This window comes from Diachasma alloeum, unplaced genomic scaffold, assembly GCF_001412515.2.
Source record: "Diachasma alloeum isolate Michigan unplaced genomic scaffold, Dall2.0 Dall_scaffold_00353, whole genome shotgun sequence".
Classification (NCBI taxonomy): Eukaryota; Metazoa; Arthropoda; class Insecta; order Hymenoptera; family Braconidae; genus Diachasma; species Diachasma alloeum.
In genome coordinates, this window is record NW_021680492.1 from 44,660 (window position 1) to 63,499 (window position 18,840).

At 35.9% G+C, this 18,840-nt stretch overlaps 1 protein-coding gene across 1 annotated transcript; it reads right to left on the minus strand.

Moving 5' to 3' along the window:
• Positions 1 to 9,229: 9,229 nt before the first annotated feature.
• LOC107040993 (serine/threonine-protein kinase meng-po) lies at positions 9,230 to 16,974 on the minus strand. The gene is made up of 2 exons (XM_015261338.1): positions 16,644 to 16,974; positions 9,230 to 12,187 (listed from the first exon to the last, which is right to left on the minus strand). The coding sequence occupies exon 2, from the start codon at positions 12,185 to 12,187 to the stop codon at positions 11,021 to 11,023; it is 1,167 nt and encodes a 388-aa protein (XP_015116824.1). The 5' UTR covers positions 16,644 to 16,974; the 3' UTR covers positions 9,230 to 11,020.
• Between the last annotated feature and the right edge of the window lie 1,866 nt (positions 16,975 to 18,840).

Below are 18,840 nucleotides of genomic sequence, written 5' to 3' on the forward strand. Positions count from 1 at the left end.
CATTACGATTTTTCTACCTGCCCACGTCTTGTCACACATTTTCTTAAGGCAAAAATGTTACTATCAATCTTCTTTATGCATCATTGATTGTGGCCATCGGGTTTTCTGGCAGTGTCTATCCCTTACCAAATGTTTCACGCGTATGTCCTCATGTCATTTATGACCCAGCGAGTATGACTTGTTATACCACACTTTAGCACGTTGTGGCCTAGATTTGCTGATAGATTTGATAAAATCAGGCTAACTTAAGGATATCCAAGTATCTTTTACGTTTTGGTACAGACCACAATATAGATTCAACTATTTTCAATCATCAAATTTGTCAATTGAATTGCGATTTAACCTACATTTTACATAGAATTTTTTTTTTAACATTTTTTGTTTATAAATAAGTAATTGAAATTGTTTAAACTTTCAGAAACCTTATTTTAGCTTCCGAAGGGAAGCATTGTAATCGTCCAATTTTCACATTCTCTAATTTTGATTGGCAATGATGATCTGAAACGAAAAATACGAAGTTTGGCGACCATGTCTTTATGTGAGCATGTCCACCGCCACCTTCCCGGTAGTCAATTTATAAAAAATTGAGTAATTAAGTGGCTAAAGTAATTCCCAAAAATCTGAAATTTTGTCAGATTATAGGTCTTAATGAGGACTAACTTTGTGCAAAATTTCAGGCCGATCGATCTAATAGTTTTTGTGAAAAACCATTCGTTTTGAAATGGTTTGCCGCAAATATCTTCATAACTAGTCAACCGATTCCGATTTTTTGCTTTCAACATATTTGTTTCGATGTCTTCTACCTAAATCAATCAAAACATATACACCCGTTCATACAAAGTTTTCGAGATATTCTGTTTTTTTCATAAAAACACTGTTAGAAAATTACTCCTGAAATTTCAAGTAAAAAATCTTGAAATTTTTAACAATGACTGATTCACGCGAAATTTTCATGTATTTTGTTATTGAAAAATCAGTTGAATTCTGGAGTATTCAATAAAATGGGAATTTTCAAGTCCACACGATAATGAAAGTTATTAAAAAATTTGAAAATTTAAGCAATAACTTCCCTGAATTTTCAATCTACTGAAAATTCAGTTGAATGTGATGTGCAATTTCCGCAATAAATTTTGAAAATTCTAGATGTTATTGAAATATCAGTGATAATCTCACATGGAAAATCCAATTATTCTGAATTTCGAACCTGAATGGCAGATTCCATGAACGATTTCATCTTAAATTGAATTCAAATTGACAACGTCGAGAATTCAAGTGCAATTATTATTAAATTTTCAAAAAATTTCTAACAGTGAAACTTTGTAATGACTCTAGCTTGTTTTATCGATGAAATCGATTTCTGGAAAAATTCTGAGTATGAATAAATTTGTTACGATTCCGAATAAATGATTTATATGTTGGAAAATGGGTTGTTTATAAATTATTTATAGAAAATGGTCGTAATTTCAACAAATTGATTTTTTTTTATTTATTTCATCATTTTTCTTCCAAAAGATTTTTAAAATGTTTTTTGACGCTTTAGTATTGAGATGCAAATTCAGACCTACAAAGTTTAAATAATAAAATCATTGTAAAACGTCTAGAAACTTGGGATCAAATGGGGCTGGAATGACAGCTCTGAACCTCGACTACAAAAGTAGAAAAGCATTTTACTGGAGTAAAAATAACCAAAGCACTTGGATATCTTCAAGTTCTCCGGATATTTACGGTAATGTGTCGCATAATTTTCCATACCTTCAGAGCATTAACGGTATCGTGTTGATAGATCTTCGAGGTAGCAATTCTGGTTGCAGTTGTTGTTGATAGAAATATCGTCTTCTCCGAGACGTTAAAACCGTCATGTTTACGTTTGTGCTTTGAAATCGATTCTCTTCCGAAAAAATTACACCACTCTAACGCCCTTCAAATCTGACTGACGTCTTTCGTGTCCCCTCTGTAAATTTGTTGCATGATATCACTGGTAAGTGTGTAACCAAGCGCACCGAATTTTTCAAAAGGTGTGTGTACATCCTACACATCAATCTTAAAAATTGTGTCACGGCTGACGGATCATTCTCTCCCCTTTCATCTGACAGATTTTTTTCTGGAAATTCAAATGTGGACTTCGAGGGAGTTAAAGAATCACAGTAAATCCCGTTTAATCTCAACCGCGGTATTAGAATCGATTTTTGAAAAGCTTCCGAGAAATCACCATCACGAGTGTTATTTAGGTGGCAAGCGTCAAGACGTGCGTTGAGGGTAAATTATGAGCGTACAAATGTAGTCGGCGAAGAGACACAGAGTCTGGTAGCGAGGGAGTCTAAAGGTCTGTGCCAGGAGGAATTATTTATTCGCAAGCTCTTTTTTTCCCTGAAATACTGTCGTTTATTTTTTCTTAAAATAAGATTGAAGATTTTAACATCATCTCTATCACGGTCCAATGATTCAACGATGACGATCATGATAAAATTCAGTGTTTTCCGAAAAATCATGACATAATCCGAGGAGGAGAAATAAAGCACGAGCTCATGGAAGATTTCTTGTACCACCTGCTGGATTTATTTTTGCCCCGTCAGTTTATTCTTTCATCATCCACGTCTGCATGGGTGGGCTGTGAGAAGTGGCCCCCACTCGTCTCTTTATCTATATTATCATCGACGAAGCCGCAAGGACTGTACCTGTGTGTTATAACTACGTCAATGACATTACACATTGCATCTGCGCAAAAGTTCCATCCCTCCTTCCCCAATCCTATATTGCCGGTTGGCACATTGAACCCGCTCTGGCTCGTGTGAACGGCCTTTAAGATCAAGTTCTGTCATCATTTGGACTCAAACCATCGTTGAAACTCCAACCCGCTTGCTGGTAGATACTCTTCTCACTCTTTCGATGGCTCTTGCGCATTTCTCACATCTCTGATTTTGCCTCTTTGACGTCAGAGGAATAAAACAACGTCGTAAAACGAGACCGGCCACCACCGAAATACACGAGTTTTAGACCTGCATCGTGAACCGGGTGGAGTTTATAGAAGTGGAACATTGTCCATATGATGAATTATAAATAGTATTTTGGCATATCAAAATAGTTAGGGCCATTGGACCACTACTTTCGGATCAATCGTTGTATATATACCCGATTTACCAATGCGTTAAGTTTAAGCTGATGCCCAAATAACATTTGTTAAGATCATTTCGATACTTTGGTGGTGGTTAATCCCTTCTTATTTTTATTTGCTGTAGTAGCGGAATTCGGGATTTTTCTGCCCTAGGCATTTTACAAGGAATACAAACATTGATAAAACCTCTTCCTGAATAATGATACTAATTTCGAACACTGTTAAATTCTGCTATTAGCTAGGTTCAATCCTCATGAGTAGGGTAAACAGGTCAATTTTCGGACGAGGGTTAGTTTCTGGACGATTTCAACTTGCATTAAATATTCCGCAAATAAAATGAAAATTGTACTGATTATTTCACCTTTCAGTAACATTACTCGTGTATAATCATGTGGTCAATTATTTTTTCTATTGATCGACATTTAATAAATAAATAAATATGGCCCTGTCGTCCAGAAATTAGGGGTTTTGGCTGCATCACCTATTTCTTAATTTAATTACTCTTTGTTTTGTTATTTTCACTTCAAATCATTTTTTTCTGCTAATTAAAACATTCTTAAAGGTTCTTTTATTTTAGATCCTACCACGAAACTAGAATGTCCCTTAACCGTCCAGCGATTGGGTTGTTCACCCTATGGAATACAGTTATGGTGATTATCATATTTCGTCGTTCTACTAGAGGCTCTAAGAAAATTTTTCATTTTCTTGCAAAGCATCCTTTCTTCGAAGTGAAGAATTGTTCTGACATAGAAGGATATCCTGTGTTCACCAGCGTTTAACATTACTCGGGATTTATGACGGGGACAGAGCAACGGAGAAATGGAACACTCACATTTTTTAACAAATGAATTCGTTAGTTAATTCTTAATCCTGTAGGATCATTGCATCGGCCCTCTATTGATGGAGTGAGAAAGTCGATATGCTTCGTTGACATACAACGAGAGAAAAAATTTGTTCTGCCGAAAAACTATGTTTCATGTGAGCATATTTGATGGAGTGGAACAGATTTGCTTGAGGAAAATTAATTAACTTGATAGAAGGAAATTTAATATCTTTTACAAAAATTGATCATTTTCCACATTTTGATATTAGTTCATTTCTTATTTCTGATTTACACAACCGAAGAACTATGGATTCTTTCTCTTCGTCAACTTTGCAATAGTGTCTGTAGACAAAGTGATGGCCTGCTTTTGCCGGAAAACTTTGGTGAAATGGGATTAAACATAGACGCAAGATACCTTTACGTTGGAATAACAACAACGAAAACTTTCGTAATTCAATTCTAAGAGATATTTTATCCCTGAATTAGTTTAGATTTTAGTTCGTTCAACAATTGATGTGACTGTTGACAATGCCCTCAGACTCTGGATATATACATTGAATAGATAGAATTGTATGCAAACGTCTGAGACGTCACTCAAAGTTAACGGTGAGAACTAAAGTCTGGTGGTTGTTGTCTCGTGACTTGTCAAAACATCGTGCTCAGAATATCACTGCAGTATGTTAAATTCATCCTATGAGTATATGGATAGAGAGGATAATGGGAGCGAGATATATCGGTGTGAATCTCGTTAGGATGTCAGGCATCAGCCAACTGTCACAGTCATGCTTGCGCAAATGTTTTCCATGAATGTATGCGGAAATAGTTTACTATTTTCAATGAAAATCGTGAGAGTCCACATTCTGTGCACTCTTGTGGTGACCCCTAGTTACTATTTGCCCTTCTACTTTCATTATGCAAAAGCTCGTTTGAGATAGACTATAGCGAGTGTCAAGCTGTGTACATTGGCTAAAGTAAATGCGTGATTTCACGGGAAGAATCTCTGTAAAGAACACGCTTAATCTGTTTGTATTTCACGGGATGAAATGACTGCACCCGGAAAAATGCTTCGATTAAATCAAATAATAGTATATTTCAGCACGTGTGGGGCAATTTCGTCTTTAACGTGTGTGGGGTTTACAGCATGAGCCGAAGGTGAGTGATGTAACCACATACGTTAAGGACGAAATTTCCCAACAAGTACTGAACAAAATTTTATGTCACGAAGGCTGAAACCGGCTGAATTAGACACGAGACGCGAAGCGTCGAGTGTGTAATCCAGCCGGTTTCAGGCATGAGTGGCATAAAAGTATTTATTTAAAATGTTTTACTTGTTTCAAAAAAACAAGGATTTAATTATATCAAGTAAATAATTTATTGATTTTAAATAAAATTTTTATTAATTCAAGGAAAAAATTTCTTTATTCCTAATAAATCATTTATTAACATCAAATGAACAAGTTATTCATCATTTCAAATAAAGGGTTTTTTTATTTTAAGAAAATCACATGTATTTTCATGTATTTTGTGAAGGAAATTCGTAATTATTAGCGTTTTTGTTGCACCAAAAACCGTTATATACGACGAGGAAAATTTAACAAACATATTTGGCTCTGGTAATGGCAACGGAACGACGGAAGTGCACGTGTGTTTGTTTCACCTCATCGTCCGGAGAGATGACGATTTTGTTCCCAAACGTGAACATATTTACCAACACAACCCCGTTTCCGTAAACGAACCACATTGTTAGAAAAAAAAATGAAATTTCATGGACTACTAATTTTCAGGACAATGACACTGAATGCGATTTAGGGGAAAAAATTCATGAAATTTCAGGTTTCACTGAAAATTCAGTAAAATTCCAGAATTTCAAGCGGCTCAAAGACGAGAATTCCTTAAATTATTTGAATTTCCAATCTAATAGAAATATTCAGTGTCAAATTCCATTGAATTTTCAGTAAAATCTGAAATTTCATGATTTTTTCCCTTAAATCGCATCGAGTGTCATTGTCCTGAAAATTAAAGAATATATTTACTGGAATTTTCTGATTTGCTATTTATTTTCAGAGAAAAATGGAACTGCAATTCACAGTTCTCCTTGATTTTTCCACGAAATTCAGAATTTTCAATGACAAAATTCTGTGAAATTTCAGTGGTAATCAAATTCGATAAAAATTTCCAAAAAGTGTATCGGAAATTTCAGACAAAAATTTTTAACAGTGGATATGCCTATATTTGGGAACATGACGGGAACAAGACTGTATCACTTCGCCTTATTCTCCCCTAATAATTACTGTTTCTTCTCTTGCAATTTTTCTTAGCCCATTAGAATTCCGAAGCAATAGTAAATTATTTGCACCAAATAAATTTTTATTAAGCTCGCAGAAAAAAAGTATTTAGTTCAAATAAGAAAATTTTCTTAATATAAGAATAAACTTGGAATCTCCGAATCCGCCCGAAATGCACGGTTGCCCGTTCCCGTACTCCGCTCACCGACAGGGTTTGGTAGGATTTTTTCTCCAGAGAGTTAATGAAGAATAAAGACAAATTTTAATTTGAATAAAAACTTTATTTCGTACTATTTAAATAGACTTATTTATTTGATTCCATTAAACTTGATTTGATTCAAATCAAACCTGGTTGCACCAAGTCTAGTTAACAAAATCCTCAGTTAAGTTTTGGAATCGATAACAATAATCTGTCAATCAATTTTGATCGAAAGTTCATCAAAGATATTTCACCAAAAAACGTGGTGCATCGATGTATCATCGCCATTTTCCAGTAATATGAAAGCACTCATTTGTGACGAATTCCCAAAATTGGCTAACAATGGAATAAATTTACTCCAGACATGAATTTATTCTGACGATTTATTTCGCTGAGAGGGCTTGATGCAACCGACCCTAAATAATTATTCTGGGTTTGCTGGACAATCACGAGCTCATTTAAAGAATCGAAAAATATTTTTAACGGCGAGCACATCATTTTTTTGATTAGCCCAATGGTCCGCAGATTTTCCATTTCTTTGTTTGTCATTAGAATTCATGCATTGGTACTTTTGTTACGATCCACAAGTAATCTCTTTACATTCCTTTTTTTCTCGCGCGCGAAAGACGTTCTGATGCGATACTAGAGACGCATGTGGGTGTGGCAAAGTGACAGCTCTCTCGAGAAACGATGCTCAGTGCTTGGAAGACGAGTGAAATCACTACTGGATCGTTCACACTCTAGATTATATCGTTTATATTTAAATTTCGGGGAATCTCACGTTTGTTGTGTCGTGATTGCTTGTTCAAAGAACACGATTCTGGTGCTACCATCAGCTCGGAATTAATTCCATTTTCCTTATCCCCTCTTTCCATTCAATTCTATTTGAGAAAATGTCTCTTCATCATGGTGTTTAATGCCACGGGTGATTTGAATGTCCCGGGGCAATTAATTAGCTCCGAGTTACTTTGAATCCCCCAATGTTCAGTCCATCCTTAACTCCATCATTATTTCACTCTAACAATGGATGAACCTGTCTAGAATAGCCAATACTCAAGCAAGTTGGATATTTTTTCTTTCCGAAAAGTACCTGACTTGATAATACTTCGTGGAATTGATGAGGATGATTAACTAAGAGAAGGCGAGTGTGAAATAGCTGATGAGGTCGGGTATACCAACCCCCGGGTATCTCGGCGTTACTATGGATACGCCCACTACCCCACTAACCTATTGAAAGGGTAACCCGGAAGAGCCCAACTGGGGTATTCAAAAATTCTGATCAACATTCTCCTCTCAATGCGCTAGTTTGTACTGATATCTGCATCAATATATTCATTGCAGTTGGTAAAAATAACTCGATGTCACATGGAGAAAAAAATACAGGAAAAATCAGGGTGCTAGCACAGTAAAATGGGGCTATTTTGACGGCCCCAGGAAAATTCACGTGCAAAAAAAAATTGCCAGAAGCACGTATTTATTTGTATCAAGAAATTCATGGCTCAAAAATTGACAAGAGATCATACGCAGAAAAAAAAATTCATCAAGAGATTTTGTACTTGTCTGAAAGATGAGAGGCAACTGCTTCACGACAAGAAAGCGACTTCCCGAACCAAGCTAAGTGGTTTTGGAATTAAAATACATTTGATTTGAGATTAAAAAACTATTGAATCAATTGATTCAAACCTGATTGATTGAAAACCTTTTGCTGAATGTTTTTTTTTCTTTTGACTAGGGGGTTACGCTCCCGACATGACCCTCATATAGGCCCACATGACCCCTATAATCTTTATTCTGAACCTTATTTTGACCCCCATGACTCTTATTTGGACCTCTTTTCGGAATCCTTTGACCCTTAATCTGACCTTCATTGTACTCCTCGTGATCCTTCATTTCTAACCCTTAATTTTGCAGTCTTAATTTCGAGTATCAAATTTTCATCACCAGAAGTCTATTTGGATTTTTATAACATAGGAAGATGCACAATAGTTTTTCCGTACTGACCTTCACTTTTCCTCGTCCGGGGATTGGTATTGGCCCTTCCCCAAACTCGTAAAAGTGAAAATCACTACGGAAAAATTTCGTTCACAGCTAGTGCCATGGGTTTTTTTTTACTCGCGTTGGTTCTCCGTGTAGATTGATGAAATATGCATGCATGTATCATTGATATTAAGGATATGCAAGTACTTTGGCAATTTTTGTCCAGTGTAATAAATCTCTCGGATGTGATAAATTTATTCATATTCAGAATTTTACCAGAAATCGATTGCATGCGTAAAAAAATAACACTTCCGAAAGTTTAAACTATTTCAATTATTTATTTATCAACAACGAATGTGTAAAAAACTTTTTTTTTTTAAACGTTTTTATTTATTTATAAGCAACGAATGTTTGAAAAACAAGTCTGTGCAAAATGTAATTTCGATGACACTGAATATTCATCATTTTTTTCAAATTTTTCTCACGCAATTTAATTGACAAATTTGATGATTGAAATAGTATATTTCGTTACGAGTGCGGAAAAGAGTTTTTCACTCCTTCTGCTCGCTTTCTCGCCTTCGGCTCGTGCTATAAACCTCCCACGAGCCAAAAAACACTTTTCCCACGAGTATCGAACGATATTTTTCATCACAATGTGTGGAAAGGGACGTTTTAGGCAAGCTTCGCGTGCCTAAAATTTACTTTTTCGCACAGCGTGATGAAAATGGTTAAATCTATAGTGCGGTCTGTACCAAACTGCAAAGGATACTTGGATATTCTCAAGGAAGGAATTCACCAACGAATTTCAATGTAGTATTCAACTTTTATTCCGATATATACACATCATAATTTTACATTTCAATATACATTCAAAACATCACTCTGGTCTACATTTTATCATCTCCTCCTAATTGATTATGTACATGTAATCTGCCCTAACTAGACATTTAACATTGTTAGTCGAAGGAATTTTAAAAATAATCTTATCCACTGAGATCTCGCATTTGTAAACGTATAAATGTAAAAACGCTTAACGCAAACATCGAAATTCACTTCATACCCTCCGTTTTCTTTCTGCACTAATTCCAAAAGCTCATCATTCGAGTACCTGTCATTTTATTTCTGCACCTGTCATTCAAGTGGTCATCCATTGACTGACAAATGATTTGTTTTCATGCGCTTATCACTGAACGGATGCTCTAGAGCACCGAGTGTACCCTACTGAAACATTTCACCTAAAACATTCAAAATTCATATACGATACTACCAAATAACAGCCATAAATAATCTAATGATGCAGGTATTAATACCGAACGTTAACACTGAACATTTTTAATAATGTTTTTTTTTTGTTTATGAGTACCAATTAATGAGCATTATACGAACACCTGTTTAATTGTTATAATAATCACGTAGTTAGCACTCTTGATTGTGGATTTGTGTAGCTAATAACCAATTTGCCCAGGCTGTGTTGTCCCGGAAGATACTATTAATTAATTCGATTCAGTCTTCTTTGTTTGTTCTTTAATTCAAAGCTTTTGTGTTATCTCCAATTTGTTCTCATCCCCTCCTGATTTTTGTTCATCATCCCCAATTCCTTTTACTTTTGTTTTCCTTTCGCAAATGGTACGAGACTAAAAATTCGTTTAATCGTTAATCGCATTTCACTGTTATAAGAGCATGTAATAATCTGGCTATTTTTCAATATCCCTGTTTTCATTTCGTAAATTGTTCAGTGAATGTATATTTTCGGACATGTCAATCTGACTCATCCCCACAGATTAACATCTGTACATAAATTTTCTACAAGAATATATATTTCAAATCACGGCCACTCGTGGTATTCTTTCAATTCAATGTATGATTATAAATTGACAATCTCTAATTTTGAGATTCATGGTCTCACTCAACACTGGGAATATTGAATATTTACATGGTCATGAAGTTGTTTCTTTCAATGTAAACGATCCACTCGGTTTATCTTAATGGTCCACGCAGAGTCATGCGGAATTAATGGCAAGTAGTTTTGAGGGGAAATGTGAAATAAAAATATATTGTTTTCCTGACTCACGCATCTCTGGGCCAGAATGCATTAATTCTTTAGGCCCGTAAGTTATATTAATTGTCAGTAACATCAAGCTTCACTGACTCTCAATGAATAAAAATACATATCGATTGAGTTATTATTGTCTCTACAGTTACCGCACTCATCTCATGAATTTACATTTGTTCAGAAAAATGGAACACATCGGATACTCAAAATGAATACAATTATGGGAAACGTACATGCCAAATTCCGTGATGTTTTTTAAATTCTTGAGTAGTTAATCACTGTGGCAAGCAAGGGGGAGGAAAAACACATTAAGAACAAAAAAGGAGAGATAAAATTTTCATTGAATCACAGAAATAGCCGGCTGAATTTAATTAGAATTTTTGGCACAAAAGCTGGTAGACTGATCGAGTGAATTTTTATCACTCGTGAGAGGTGAATAACGTCTGAGGATTGAACTCCTATCATCAAATAATGCATTATCAGTGGGTACAGTGAGTGTGGCAAAACTCAGCTGTCTGACCTCACTCATTGGCTTAATTAGGCAAGGTTCACTCGATGATTTAATTATATCTCACATGGAATCAGTTCCAAACGTCGTTAGGTGCTGCGAATCACCGATATTTGAATCACACTGCATGACCCACTCCCAGATTCTCTTTGTCACGACTTTCTGATCTACAGCTGTCTCCAAGCCATAGCTGTTGAGTAGTTTACGCAGTTTATTCTTATTCTCATCGACATTGAGCCTCTCATCGACAATTGTATCAAGATAGAGGAGACTGTCGGCCCTCCTTGCTATCTGCGTGTCACTGACTTCAACGGACGTTGATGTTGCACTGTGACTCAATTTATTCAGGCACCATGTATCCTTCAAGTACTTGCTGATCTCCGTTATCACTGCTCGTTTTTCCGGCTTGTGCTCGAATACACGTCTGAAGTATCTCAGCAAACGCGGTGTAAATCTACGGAATGTATTTGGGATTTTAGTAGTACGTCTCTTCAACCATCTCTGGAAAGCCGAGTAATCAGGATCCTGTATTTGATCGGCACTCTGCCACGGTGGATTACCAGTCAAACAAACAAACAGCACAATACCAAATTGCCAAGAGTCAGCGCTGCGTTTGCACGTATATCTCTCATTCTTGATGACTTCATGAATTTCAGGTGGCATAAATGGCACCCAGGTGCCACGTATTTTACTGACAAGTGTGCCCTCGCGTTTGATAGATCCAAAATCACATAATTTAATCTTGGACATGTCTTGGGCAAACACCAAAATATTTTCCAATTTGACGTCACGATGTGCCAGTTGTTTTGAGTGAAGAAAATCAAGGGCAGATGACAACTGTCCAGCAATTCTCTTGCACACATCCTCACTCAAACCACCGGCTCTTACATTGCCAGCTAGATCCCCAAAAGGTGCAAATTCCTGGGCGAATATATAACACTTTTCAGCCTTGAACGCCACAGCATAAGAGCTGAGGATATTGGGATGTGGGCTGAGATGGTAGGAGTAGTGAAATTCACGGAAGAAATCCTTCTCAGTGGTGAGCTCTTGATGAACAGCCTTCAAAACAACCCGCGTTTGTGTTCGCCTGTGAGTCGCCAGCAGAACTTTTGCAAAACTTCCCTCACCCAGAGTTTTCTCTACATTATACTCCTTTGTAAGATCAATCTCCTCCAGCATTACCTCCTGAACTTTGTGAATGCTCGACTCCTTCTTCTCATGCAATTTCATCTAGAATCAGAAACAGAGAAAACTATGTTATTGTGGATTATTATGATCCTGTCTCGGGTAAATTCCATGGTCCATTTGACTTGCGTCAGCTCTGTGACCTTTCCAACGGTTCAACCATTGTGCAATGAATTACATCGGCTTACTCATGCTCATCGCAGGAATATGGCAGTATAGGTGAGAGCTTGTGTATCTTAATACATTACGTCAGTTACTGCTTATGTGTTCATCATGGTAGATTTAGTGCTTAGTGAATGTTCGTGTCAATTATGCGTCCCCTTCAAAGTTGAGACTGGGATTTTTCACGCGCTTTGAGATTTACATTCGATAGATTATTCATGAAGACTATTTTGAGGATTAATAGCGCTCGTGGAGGAGCTTTACTGATAACTATTGGGGTTAGTATGAAGATAATATCGGGAGAGAGGAGATGAAAACGGCTCGGAGGAAAAGGGGCATCAGATAATTCTGCTGAATCCTGGAATGAATCTCATTTACGGAATAGGTCCGAAGTTTCTGTCTCATTAGAAGTTTCCGATATCTCGAGTGATCATCATGAAGGAAGATTATGTCGAATGGGTTCCTCTGACAACCCTCATTGCTCAAATCTCTTCGCGGAAAACCTATTCTTAGACGGGAGGATATGTAATCGAGAATAATGCCTCCTTTAGTAACACACTCAATTGTGAGAAGAACGGAAATAGCATTCCCCTGAAGGGCGAAACAATGCGGAGAAATCTCGAGTGGCAACTCCCTGGATTTATACCTTTTTGTCTTTTGTTCGTATACAGTCTATTGAATTTCACAGTAACGAACGATAGAAACCCTCACATAAACCAGAACTGTTCACTACTGTCAGTTAACCCGATGCTTGGAGTCTGACGCCTTTCCCGAAAAACGTGGGTGTATTCCATTAAAACTTTGACGAAATTCAATTGCAGTCAATAGCTATGCAGAAAAATACAGTGAAGGATGCTTTGGCATTGATAGCTTGTTTTTTTTCAGAATGGTATTAGTGATTCTCCGGAATTTTCTCGGTCAAATGTGGGTTCCAATCGCAATTTTCTCGGTCAGCTAAAGGTTACATTATTGGAGTTCTTGAGATATGTGTTATTCAGCGGAGAACGGTCAGGAATTCTTTTTTAAGGGGAGGCCGCGGTGAAATTTAAAAGACTTCACTCGGCCTTGAGAGCCATTGGACGACTTTTGGTATATGAAGGCATATATTAAATGTAAGAAAAATTTCGGACCCGACTCATTTTGCCCCCTTATATCTACCAAAACAGCATTTTTCACGTCATTCAAGCTTAAAAATGCTCCTTGCCCCTCAGTTCTCATCCAATTTCAACTTTTTTAAAAATGATCTTTATATCCGCCAACGAACAAACCCAATTTTCCGTTTTACTTTATATGTATTAGATCATGAGAAAATGATGTTTTTAGTTTTTTGTTATTTTTCCTCCTTTTAGCAAAGCTAAATTTTGTAACAGCCCATATTTTTTTTGTCATAAGATTCCGATTACGTATTATGACAAAGTTACATGAAATTTGTGTATATTTATTTATTAACGAATCAGTTAATTTCTTGAATATTCAAGTAATTCTCGATTATCAGGTCCATATGGCACTGAAAAACCTTGATAATTTTGAAAATTCATGCAACAACTTTTCTTAATTCGCAATCTATTGAAAATTGATTTGTATGTGATGTTCAATTTTCACGATGAGTTTGGAAATTCAAGCTTTCATTGAAAAATCAATGATTGTTTCACATGAAAAACCCAATTTTCGTGAATTTTCCAGATGAATGAGAAATTTAGTGAACGCTTTCATTTGAAATGGAATTTAGCCTCATAACATTGAAAATTGAGATGACGCTGTGACTGAAATTTCAAGAAATTTCGAACAGTGTGGGTTTGTTCGTTGAAGTATAACGAACATTAAAAAAAAAGTTGAAATCGGATGAAAACTGTGGTGCAAGACGCATTTTTAAACTAACAACGTGAAAAATGATGTTTTTGGTGGATAGACGGGGCAAAACGGTTCCGGTCCTAAATTTTTCTTACTTTTCAATATATCCCTTCATATACCAAAAGTCGGCCAATAGTTCCTAAGGCCGAGTGAAGACTTCAATTTCACCGCGGTTTCCCCTTAAATTATTACTCAATTTTAAATTAATTTCTTCGAAGTTGAAACGATTAGTCTTCAGGAATTGAATGCTTCGATCTGAATGAAAAATTGATTTGAATGTTTGACTCTTATGATAAGTCATAGCCACTTAAATTGAGGAAAATGTTACATTCTTCTGTTTGAGAATATCATGGCAGAGAAGGTGAGTACTAGTATCAGAAAAATTTTACCCTAGAGTGCAAAAGAGAGATTTATTTCGCTCCAGACGTTTTCGAGATAAGGACGGAAAACTTTCCATTCAATCAAATTGATTCATCTAATATCTCTGGAACTATTGAGCCAAAACTGATCGATTTCTTCATTTCAATTTGTGAGACAATTTAAATCTCCTTTCATTGATATCATCTATCACCTTCAATGTCACAATGTTATCGAACAGGAAGAGATGCCCTTGGATTAGAGACGATGCTCTAAATTTATGGAAAAATGCTTTTAATTGAAGAAGAAATTTTTCACTGGGTGTTAAAAGAAATAGAGCATAGGGGCAAGTGGGCCACAAACAGGGATAGCCAAATTTGTAATATTTAATTACCGTTAAATATTGTAGCCATCAATTAGCTAAAATTACTCTTAAATTTTTTGAATACTTAAGTATCATCAATTCAAATATTCAAATTTTTAACTATTTTAGCAATCAATAATTGAGGTAGGAAGATTGATGATTATTTGTGTAATCGGAAAATCTCGTTTAAGAAATTTAAATTATTCACTTGGTGAGAAATTTACAGTTTCACATTAACAAATTTTGAATACATCATAATTCGAAAAAAATCAGATTATTAATATTATATTATTTGAAAAATTAGATCAACATATTTTAAACCTTCATTAATGTAAGGGTCAAATTCTTGTAATATCACAGAAATTTTATATTGATGGCGATCCCTGGCCGAAATAGACACTCATGACTTTTTTAAAAATCTTAAAAACTCATTGAATTTTTGATGGAATAAGATAATTTTCTTTCTTTAAAAAATTCAATTCTTTCACTGTGTGATGAGTTTAGACTGTACTCAATTGATCTATTAATTTAAACATTCAGTTATAAACATTCAAAAAAAAGTAAAGTGTCCATTTCGCTCTACTCTCCGCTATAAGATCCTCAATCCTTTAAATAGAAGCAATCTTAAGTTTTCATCAGTATTAATTGTGCGTGCCAGCGAAAATCGATACTCCAGTAGAACTTGGAGGGTCTTGGTTGGATGGCTTCCAGATTATATTTCATTGAATTTTCGTGGGAATGGTATCTGAGACTCGGATAGTATAATGCGTTGAATTTTCTTCCCTTGTCTTGCGCCAAAGAAACGTCCGCATTATAGTGTAGACTTTAATGTGAAATAGAATGGACAGAATGTCAAGTAGAGTTATTGGTATATCGGGGGAAAATATAATTAAAAATAAAAAAAAATCAATTGCTCAGGGTTATTGATACTGGATTTCTGTGGCAGGAGGTCATGGATCTTGGTGATAACCCATTGTTCTCGACATAATGCCGTTTATGGGTCACCGGAACAGGCCAATAGGCTAATCTTGGCATCGATTGTACCCGGGGTTTCTGTACCTAAAATGCATTCATCGTAAATTTTGAGTACTTCCTGCATATTGATTTCACGATTATCAATTTCACGTTTGACCTTGGCGTTATTTCAAATATGAAAAATATGAGGCAAATAATTCTGTGGTTCGAGGTTGAGTACAAACTATTGTTTTTACTGTTCAATACGGATGATAGTATAGCTAACAGGTTGTTTTCGATTTATTTTGGGATCTAATGGATTAAATTAAGTAAATTATGGAGCAAATAAATAGGCGAGAACGGGGCCTTCAGTTTTTTTAACGTATTGAGGGTTGTTGCGGCTAGCTGCCTGAACAAATCAAGATATTCCAAGGGTAAATTCGTCTGGGATCCAAGTCTACTTATTATTGGCTAAGGTCAAGCATAAAAAAATATATTTAAAAATTCTGCAATCATTCCTACAGGTGTGTTACATGCACCAATTTCATTAATTTGCGCCCTGCCATCGATCAACTCCGATATCATTCCCCTGCGGGCAAATTACAATTCTCCGCTAATTCATCAACAGATGAGGTCTCATCGCGCTAGCCATTTATTGAATAAATCAAGTACATGACAGCCAACAAACGTATATTTTCGCACATCGCGTTTGTTCGAGAATTTTTATTGACCAATGTGGAGCCACACTTTTCAGTAAATATTTTATGGAATCATAAAACTGCCGGGATAGCAATAAATCTCAAAGTTACATACCGTGAACCAAGTTGTTCTTCACTGGCCAGATAAAACGAGAGCTCTCTCGACACGTAATGTTCTTCTTATTTTTAATATAAAATATCCACAATTCAATGTTTAATGATTGTCAAACTCTCTTAAAATCGCTCGCCCGATTTCTTGTTTACATTTCTGAAAATCACTCGCAAAAGTTAATTATCCAAGTAACTCTCCATTGATCTCCAAATATCATCGAATGTATTTTACTCCCAACACTTGTTTGATTACGTTTTATCAACAATATGACGTTAATTTTCTCGCTGTAAATGATTCTTTACTCTCTTGTGGAGAGCGATTACATTTTCACTGTTACGCGTATCGTCGCGTCTGAAGCGTCGTGGTGCCTGGTGGTGCTTTTATAGAGCCGATGGATTTCGCGCAGTCGTGGAAGATTGGACCACTGCTGCTGGCTAACCCATGAGTCTGGCAAGGGCGGTGTTTTTTTTCTTCGTCACTTCATCCTTTGAAGCATCCCTAGGTTCATCTCTCTCGAGGATAATCTCTTGGATCGTCGGTTAATTATCAGTTTCCACACAAAAACAAATTCATTCAAGCCACTACTCAAATTATCCATGACGTAGATAATCCGCCATAGATAGTGCTTGCTCAATTATCTATGACGAAAGGAAACTACTGACGTCATTAGTGCTAGCCGTTGATAATGAGTTCATTACATTCAATTGCTAATGATAACAATGAAATTGCACATTCATTTCACACGCTATTATCTCGTCATCATCATCAATATCACCATAACATATTGGCGACGAATTTTGTCGTGGAAGATTGGACCACTGCTGCGGGGTGTTTTTTTTCTTCTTTACTTTATCCTTTGAAGCATCCCACACGGAGAGAAATATTCAGTAAAAATTACGGAAAAATTCACTCACCGATTACGGAATCAACTCAGAAAATTTAAGTGACGGTATCGTAATTTTTCACAGGAGATTCAGGTAAAAATCACGGAATGCTCTGGAAAAATTCCGTGATAGTTCCGTAAAATTTCCTACAACCACATTGCGCTCCTGAATTATGGAAAAGATACGTAATTTTTGTTGAATATTTCTGCGTGCAAGGTTCGTCTTTCTCGAGGATAATTTCTCGGATTATCAGTTAATGATATCCAAGGACTGACTATTTTTGCTTCCGAATGGAAGTATTGTACACGGAGAGATATTTTTTAGAAAAATTCTAGTGCTAGCACGGGAAAAGCGGCACAAAGTGACGGCCAGGAAAAAATTCCAGTGCCAGCACTAGAAATTTTATTGGGGAAAACGTGAATTTTTCCCGGTATTTCTGTGAAAATTTCCCCCGAAATTTTACCAGAAATACCAAGAAATTTTACCTTAACAGCACTAGAATTTTTTACAGCCGGTGGATTGTGATTTTTTCCAGTACTCGTACTAGAATTTTTATAGAAAATTTCTCTCTGTGTATTCGTCGGATTTTGACATTCTCTAATTTTGTCGGAAAATTATGTAGAATGTTATTTACGATGGGGAAGGAATTTTATTCTCTCCCAAAAATGCCGCAATTTTTTAAAATTACGAGCAGTTTCTGTAAATAATTTATAAACAATAAATTTTCCACCAGAAAAATCATTTGTTCGGAATTGTAACAAATTTATTCATATTCAGAATTTTACGATTACCAACAATTTCAATTATTTATTTATAAACAACGGCTGTTTAAAAAAATAATAATGCTGTGCAAAATTTGAATGACACTGAACTTTCGCGATTGCTTTTCATATTTTTCTCATGCAATTTAATTGACAAATTTGATGATTGAGAATGGTTGAATCTATTGTGTGGTATGTACTAAACTGTAAAAGATACTTGGATATCCTGAATTATCAGCTTCCACACAAAAATAAATTCATTCAAGCCACGACTCCAATTATCTATGGCGTAGATAATCCCTCATAGATAGTGTTTGTTCAATTATCTATGACGAAAAGGCACTACTGACGTCATTAGTGCCAGTCGTCGATAATGAGTTCATTGCATTCAACTGCCAATGATAACAATCAAATTGCTCATTCACTTCACATGGTATTATCTCACTGGCATCATCGCAATCAACATAACATAAAGAATTTGGTCGATTTGGAATGGATACCATATGATATGCTGCAATTGATGGGAATATTGAATGTGACAGTGCTTGAAAATAG

Excerpts from the sequence above, each read along its gene's own strand:
- LOC107040993 (XM_015261338.1), bottom strand. The coding sequence starts at position 12,187 with ATGAAATTGCATGAGAAGAAGGAGTCGAGCATTCACAAAGTTCAGGAG.